At 41.2% G+C, this 8,588-nt stretch overlaps 1 protein-coding gene across 1 annotated transcript; it reads right to left on the bottom strand.

Annotated features, from left to right (window-relative positions):
* Positions 1-5,272: 5,272 nt before the first annotated feature.
* ubb (ubiquitin B) lies at positions 5,273-8,304 on the bottom strand. Its single transcript, XM_026922479.3, has 2 exons — positions 8,147-8,304; positions 5,273-7,494 (listed from the first exon to the last, which is right to left on the bottom strand). Exon 2 carries the CDS (start codon positions 7,484-7,486, stop codon positions 5,429-5,431), a length of 2,058 nt encoding a protein of 685 aa, XP_026778280.3. The 5' UTR covers positions 7,487-7,494; positions 8,147-8,304; the 3' UTR covers positions 5,273-5,428.
* Positions 8,305-8,588: the final 284 nt, after the last annotated feature.

The raw sequence follows: 8,588 nt of genomic DNA, 5'->3' as shown, positions 1-8,588 counted from the left end.
TCTGTAAACCTGGGGCAAGGACACGGGAAGTGGGGGTGCTGAAAAAATGCTGCAGCAAACCTAACTTTCAGGATTCATTGAACTACAAGTTCTACAGCTACAGGTGCTTATTATTGTTATATTAGCAATAACAATAATAATGGCAATATGTAAACACCACACCAGTATGTTGCTCATAACTCCAGCACTCCTATCTAAAAGCCCTTCCTGCATCCCTGAACCAGGGGTCCTGACACTTTTTTTGCAGCCAGTTAACCATTTAATTGGGGAAAGAAATTCCACAGAACCCTAGAATATACTTTTACCCCCAATATTTAATTATTAAGCTGGTGATTTAAATGTGTAGTGTAATATTGTGCCTATTTATTGGTGCAATAGAGTTATATTCCTGGACTTTACCCCCAGCAGAACTAAGTCCAGGTTCACATCATTTATATGTATTATAGACCTTGCTGTTGTTGTTGTTGATTTTAAACCTATTCAATTCACATGTCCAGTCAAATACAACAGTTGTTCCGGTCCACTAATCTGATTGGTCGAGCAGCGTTCCAAGAGTGCTTATATTTAGTATAACCGCTCCAGGACGTTTCACTGTGTGTATCACTCCACTTGTCTGTGTTCACCACATAAAATTCCAGTTCCTAGTTCGAAACTGTTACTACAGTAGAGTTAGCGATATCATCAGCGGACATAGCAAACGATACTTTTCAGGAACATACGTAACTTTTCACTTAAAATATGAACGTTCATCAGATGAAGATGAAAAGAAAGAAGGGGTGCCAGTTTCACCGGAAGTACTTTTAATGGGAATGTACAAATCAGTGTGAGCTAGCTAGCCAGTGAGCCAACATGCTATAAAGTGAGTCTGGTTTCTTCGGGATCTGTTTCCACTAGCGGAGCAAAAATAAAAAGAACATTTGGCCTTGTTGTGTTCTTTTTACAGAACTGTTGTATAAAAGCAATATCGCACTCGCAGTTGTGTGGTTATAGTGACTATTGGACCGGCTATGATTAGCTATGGCCAAATCACAGCTGTGCTGATATTCCGGATAACTGCACTCTTGCTTGTGTGATATTGCTTAAATAATTCCAAAAGTTTGTGGACACCTGACCATCACATCCATATGCAGTCCTTTATCAAACTGTTGCCACAAAGTTGGAAGCACACAACTGTCTAGAATGTGTTTCTTTGCTGTAGCATTAAGATTTCTTTTCACTGGAACTAAGAGGCCCAAACATGTTCCAGCATGACAATGCCACTGTGTACAAAGCAAGGCTGGAGTGGAAGAACTCAAGTTCTGGCCAGTACAGGTCCCTGACCTCAACCCGATTAATCAGTTACTGCTCACCAGGCCTCCTCACCCGGCATCAGTGCCTGGCTTCACTAATGCTCTTGTGGCTGTATGAGCACAATCTAGTGGAAAGCCTTACCAGAAGAGTGGAGGTTATTATTACAGCAAAAGGAGGACTAAATCCGGAATGGGATGTTCAACACATATAGGTTTGATGGTCAGATGTCCACTTACTTTTGGCCATATAGCGTATTTGAGAAACAAAATCATGGACTGCCTGGCTATGTTTCCCTGACACCTGGGGGTCCCTGGACACCAGCTTGACAACCACTGTAGTAGCCCACAGTGGATATAAAAGGTCTACACACCCCTGTTAAAATAGCAGGTTTTTGTCATGTAAAAAAAAATGAAACCAAGATAAATCATGTTAGAACTTTTTCCACCATCAATATGAAATTACAATGTAGAAAAATTAAGCGAAAAACAATCAGAAACATTTTAGGGAAACATAGGAAAAATAAAAAACGTACAATAACCTAGTTGCATAAGTGTGCACACCCCTAAACTAATACTTTGTTGAAGCACCTTTTGATTTTATTATACCACTCAGTCTTTTTGACTAAGAGTCTATCAGCGTGGCACATCTTGACATGGCAATATTTTCCCACTCTTTCTTGCAACAACATTCTAGATCTGCCAAATTGTGAGGGCGTCTCCTGTGCATAGCCCGCTTTAGGTCACCCCACAGATTTTTAGTTGGATTCAGGTCTGGGCTCTGGCTATGACAGTCAAAAACATTGATCTTCTTTTGGCTAAGCCATTCCTTTGTTGGATGTATGCTTTGGGTCACTGTCATGCTGAAAGGGGAAATTCCTTTTCATCTTCAGCTTACTAGCAGAAACCTGAAGGTTTTGCACTAAAATCGACTGGTATTTGTAGCTATTTGTGCTTCCCTCCATCTTGATAAAAGCCCCAGTTCTGGCTGAAGAAAAGCTGCCCTAAAGCATGATGCTGCCACCACCATGCTTCACCGTGGGTCAAATTCAGTAGGAAAGTGAAAGCCACTGTTACAACTTCATTTCCTGCCAACTTTTCTGTAAAGGGTGTAAAGTATGCACATGCACTTCCCTCCATTTTGTTCAGAGCATAATCAGCAGGTTGGAAAATATGTTGATCAGAGGTTGATCTGATGGTTAGACTTGAAAACTGTGGCTAAGCTAGGTGGGGGGAAAAAATTACAACCTGCATGTTTCACTTTCATAGCAACAAGAAAACTGCTGATCAGAATGAGCATAACCACCCACACCACAGAATAAAGTTATTCTATTGTTGTTCAATTTCTAGCTTGTTTCCTTATTATTCATTGTTTTGCATACTGAAAACACACATGGAATGTACAAGAAATATAGCAGGTATTGTTTACAAGAAATGGGTAATGTGAAATGGTGAATCCCAGAGGTGGAAATGTCAGCAAGAGCTATGTTTTGAAGTGTGACATGATTCACAAAAAGGTTTAAATAAATAGACTATTATACCTCATGTTACTGTCTGTGTGGAGTTTCTGTGCATGTACTCCCCGTGTCCATGTGGGTTTCATCTAGGTTCTCCAGTTTCCTCCCACCTCCCAAAAACATGCCAGTCTGTGGCATGGCCAGTGTTCCTGAGATCTGCCCTGATCCGGATAAGCATTTGCTGAAAGTGACTGAGTGAGAGATGTGTTATGCATTGGCCACAATAATACTGGTATACAGTTCTAAGAATTGTCAGAAAAGCTGTAATATAGATGCTGCAGTGGTTATTTCGGACCGACTGAATAGCGACCGAATCAATCACAATTAAGCTGTTTGGAACCCAATCAGAATGCACTGCATGAAGTCAGTGGCTGTTTTATGAAAACAGGGCGTTTTTGAGGGAATGAATTAGCTAAATTAGATAATTTAGCTGAGCATGCCTAAATGCACTGACTGCTACTAGCATAACCGCATTGTAATATAGCTCCTTTATTAGCTAGGGTTAGTGAATGATAATACTGAAATTTCAAGCATACTTATTTATAAAGATGCAGATTGTTGCACGAAGGTTATAGGTGGCACAAAAGAAATGGATATCACAATATGATGGCGTCAGGCACATGTTGACACATAACATCTTATGTAATAATAATACGACTAAATGTAAAAATAAATAAATTTATTGCACAAGGAATGGTGTAATTTGACAATACTGACTAATTGCCAAATAATTTATATGCACTCAAAAGTTACTTCACCTGATGCAGCTAACCTAGCTAGCTGGATCAGAAGACACATTCACACCAACAGGATGTCCTCACTGTGGATGACACAATCTACTGTATGTGATAAAAAAAAAAAATTCAAGAATGGACATCTGACATGGATTCTATATAAAAACTACCGTTAGAGCTATAATGAATGCATGTTATTCACCAACTAAATGCAGTGTTGCCTTTTTACCAGCTGTGAAAAGCAGTATTGCTGGATGAGAAATAGTGTTCTGATAGAGAATACTGAATGTGGTGGTTATGATCTGCCTGCTGCTAAGAATAACACTACTACTCAGAACACTCACTAGCCATCTACTGGTCAAAGTGTAAAATTGTAGAATAGGTGAAATGTATTATAAGCTAGTTTTTATGAGTTCAATTATTCAATTCAGGGAGACATTGGGGGAAAAAAATTGTCCATATTTTGTCTTAAATGTGTTAGATTCTTGAGGTTGGTACTTTGATGAATTTGATCCTTGGGAGAAAGTGTCTGGGTTTGGGTTTCTCGCTATAGAGTGGTGGGGTGTGGATGTGGGGGTTTGTGTGTTACTTACTGACAGCTGTGTCCACCAAATGGCTGCTATGCCTGTGTATGTAACTAATTTCACAAGCCCACTATATCAGAGAGCTTAGATGGAGTTTTGGTACCAATCTTCATAATTTTGAAAATGTTAACATGATTACATTCCCTGCTAGAGCAGCCAGACATGTTTTCATAATAATAGCATAAATTCATTAGGTTCCTGCAAACTGATGGCCAATAAAGCAACAAAATGTTTCTTTCTCTAATAAAAGTTGTATTCTTATATTCATTATTGGTATTTACTTATATAATGCATTCAGTGGGCATAAAATACAACATATTGCATAAAATGTACAATGGATCACTAAAAATTAAATTCCAGACACTTTACTCAAAAACTTTACACTAGCGTATGAGTTTTTCCATTGTTGTTAAAAGTTCAAATTTCATTAACAATTGTTGAGTCTGTATCAAAGTAAAATGTCATTTATAATTACTTTAACCTAATTATAATCATACTGTCTTATGGATAGATTGTTATACTAACATTCATGAACAAGCTTCAAAACATTCAGAAGGCAGTGAAGATATAACCAACTATAACAAACAAAACTAAATTCAAAACTTGCAGTTGTCACCCACCCCTTTTATAGCCAAGATGTCAATCTGAAGGCTATCTTTAGCAACAGGCTTACCTGATGCTGCAAGAACCATTGTAATTCCTTCTGACTGCTGTCAGTGTGGTCTTAATGCACCTTGTGCAGCTGCTGTAACCCAAAATAGATGGGACAAACAGGCTAGACATTTGTTACAGTTATATTTGTGTGTGCTGTGGTCTTACCAATTAAATCTCTTAACGTTGCAGCAGGCATCATCTTCAGATCAGAATATTTAAGATTTAACATTAAAATGTTTATTACCAACATTACACAGTTTGGGTGTTAATCATGAATTTAATTTTAAAGCATCACATCACTAGTTCGTACTTTGAAAACAAGTCAACTTATAGATTAAAAAGGTGAACCATTAGGAGCTAATTTTTAACCTTCACTTTGGTTTTCATTTTTCACCCTTATGCCTAAACATTAGAAAAAGGCTTCAACACTGCAAATAACCTAACACTGTTAGACTTTATATTTAGTTGTGAAAACCAAACACCAGACTTTTCAATGCTTAACTTATTCAATGCTTTATTATTCTGTTACATTTCAACACAAGTGGGAATATGATTGATAACTTTCAAAAATAAAATAAAAAAAAAGTGCAGGTGAAGTAAACACTTTGTAAGAGGGATAACTTGAAGCATTTAAGACAAGACATTTAAGATATTTACTGTCCACCCCTGAGGCGGAGCACAAGGTGGAGAGTGGACTCCTTCTGGATGTTGTAGTCGGACAGGGTGCGGCCATCTTCCAGCTGCTTGCCAGCAAAGATCAGCCTCTGCTGGTCTGGGGGAATGCCTTCTTTGTCCTGGATTTTGGCCTTGACGTTCTCAATGGTGTCACTTGGCTCAACCTCGAGGGTGATGGTCTTGCCAGTCAGGGTCTTCACAAAGATTTGCATGCCACCCCTGAGGCGGAGCACAAGGTGGAGAGTGGACTCCTTCTGGATGTTGTAGTCGGACAGGGTGCGGCCATCTTCCAGCTGCTTGCCAGCAAAGATCAGCCTCTGCTGGTCTGGGGGAATGCCTTCTTTGTCCTGGATTTTGGCCTTGACGTTCTCAATGGTGTCACTTGGCTCAACCTCGAGGGTGATGGTCTTGCCAGTCAGGGTCTTCACAAAGATTTGCATGCCACCCCTGAGGCGGAGCACAAGGTGGAGAGTGGACTCCTTCTGGATGTTGTAGTCGGACAGGGTGCGGCCATCTTCCAGCTGCTTGCCAGCAAAGATCAGCCTCTGCTGGTCTGGGGGAATGCCTTCTTTGTCCTGGATTTTGGCCTTGACGTTCTCAATGGTGTCACTTGGCTCAACCTCGAGGGTGATGGTCTTGCCAGTCAGGGTCTTCACAAAGATTTGCATGCCACCCCTCAGACGCAGCACCAGGTGGAGAGTGGACTCCTTCTGGATGTTGTAGTCGGACAGGGTGCGGCCATCTTCCAGCTGCTTGCCAGCAAAGATCAGCCTCTGCTGGTCTGGGGGAATGCCTTCTTTATCCTGGATTTTGGCCTTGACGTTCTCAATGGTGTCACTTGGCTCAACCTCGAGGGTGATGGTCTTGCCAGTCAAAGTCTTCACAAAGATTTGCATGCCACCCCTGAGGCGGAGCACAAGGTGGAGAGTGGACTCCTTCTGGATGTTGTAGTCGGACAGGGTGCGGCCATCTTCCAGCTGCTTGCCAGCAAAGATCAGCCTCTGCTGGTCTGGGGGAATGCCTTCTTTGTCCTGGATTTTGGCCTTGACGTTCTCAATGGTGTCACTTGGCTCAACCTCGAGGGTGATGGTCTTGCCAGTCAGGGTCTTCACAAAGATTTGCATGCCACCCCTCAGACGCAGCACCAGGTGGAGAGTGGACTCCTTCTGGATGTTGTAGTCGGACAGGGTGCGGCCATCTTCCAGCTGCTTGCCAGCAAAGATCAGCCTCTGCTGGTCTGGGGGAATGCCTTCTTTGTCCTGGATTTTGGCCTTGACGTTCTCAATGGTGTCACTTGGCTCAACCTCGAGGGTGATGGTCTTGCCAGTCAGGGTCTTCACAAAGATTTGCATGCCACCCCTGAGGCGGAGCACAAGGTGGAGAGTGGACTCCTTCTGGATGTTGTAGTCGGACAGGGTGCGGCCATCTTCCAGCTGCTTGCCAGCAAAGATCAGCCTCTGCTGGTCTGGGGGAATGCCTTCTTTGTCCTGGATTTTGGCCTTGACGTTCTCAATGGTGTCACTTGGCTCAACCTCGAGGGTGATGGTCTTCCCAGTCAGGGTCTTCACAAAGATTTGCATGCCACCCCTCAGACGCAGCACCAGGTGGAGGGTGGACTCCTTCTGGATGTTGTAGTCGGACAGGGTGCGGCCATCTTCCAGCTGCTTGCCAGCAAAGATCAGCCTCTGCTGGTCTGGGGGAATGCCTTCTTTGTCCTGGATTTTGGCCTTGACGTTCTCAATGGTGTCACTTGGCTCAACCTCGAGGGTGATGGTCTTGCCAGTCAGGGTCTTCACAAAGATTTGCATGCCACCCCTCAGACGCAGCACCAGGTGGAGAGTGGACTCCTTTTGGATGTTGTAGTCGGACAGGGTGCGGCCATCTTCCAGCTGCTTGCCAGCAAAGATCAGCCTCTGCTGGTCTGGGGGAATGCCTTCTTTGTCCTGGATTTTGGCCTTGACGTTCTCAATGGTGTCACTCGGCTCAACCTCGAGGGTGATGGTCTTGCCAGTCAGAGTCTTCACAAAAATCTGCATTTTTTAATCTATGTGGAAAAATAATAACTTTAAAAATTAATAACATTGTAGTTTCAGACCACTACATAAAGCAATATTTAAATGTACTTATTTACTAGAGCTTAGAAAAAAAATTAACTTGGAATGAGAATACAAACGGGAAAAGCCTATTTATGTTTAAATGTTTTCCAGAAATCACCATTTAAAGTAAGACTCAAATCATCAACCCAAATAAAATTAGAATTCAACAACCAAAAAAAAAATCTATTCGATTGTGTAGCCTTCAAAACAACGGAAGACAAATGAGGTTTTCTTTTCTTCAAAATGGCCACCATTTAATTCTCTCAGCCGCCATTTCAGAACATCCGGGTTCTTTGTTTAAGAAGCGAAAATGATTCAGCAAAAACGCCCAGCGTCGAATAAAGAAAAACGAGGTACCATTCTGACTAGAAAATAACCTTAATTTAAACTCTGTTTAAAAACAATTACAGTTTCACATTACTCAAATAAAGCGGATCGATTAAAAATAAGTCATTATACGTTAGTAAACAAGTAAACCTGAACCTAGTCACACAGTTCATCAATTCACACACAAAAACGACATTACTTCCCACACAGCACATCTCTATTTAATTACGTTTGTATTAAATAATTTCTTTCAGAAAAAAATAGATTGCTTACCTTCCGACGAAATACTTTTTGACGACTTCTTGAGATATAGACAGATACTGCAGCTTCACTTCTCGTTCGCTGAATACTACTGCGGCAAACGGCGACGGCTACTGTATATATAGAATCTCCGCACAGTGACGTGGCTCGACGTGTCATGTGCCTAGTTACTTCCGCACTTGAAACTAGTCCCTGTTTTTTCGGCAAAGAAAAACAAACGGTGTCATTTTATTACATTTTAGATAGATAGATAGACCTTTATTGTCATTGTAATGCGCATGTACAGTAAAACGAAATTGGATGACTACCCTTAGCCAGTGCATATAGTGCAAATAGCTTAAAAATACTGTTAAAAATAAATAAATAAATAAAAATAAAATGCAACCAAGCTAAAACACTAGTTTAAACTAAGCTAAAAATACACCCACACTTAAAATACACAGATAATACACAT

Source organism: Pangasianodon hypophthalmus, chromosome 27 (genome assembly GCF_027358585.1).
Source record: "Pangasianodon hypophthalmus isolate fPanHyp1 chromosome 27, fPanHyp1.pri, whole genome shotgun sequence".
In the NCBI taxonomy this organism is placed as follows: domain Eukaryota; kingdom Metazoa; phylum Chordata; class Actinopteri; order Siluriformes; family Pangasiidae; genus Pangasianodon; species Pangasianodon hypophthalmus.
This window is presented reverse-complemented; position numbering and strand designations above follow the sequence as displayed.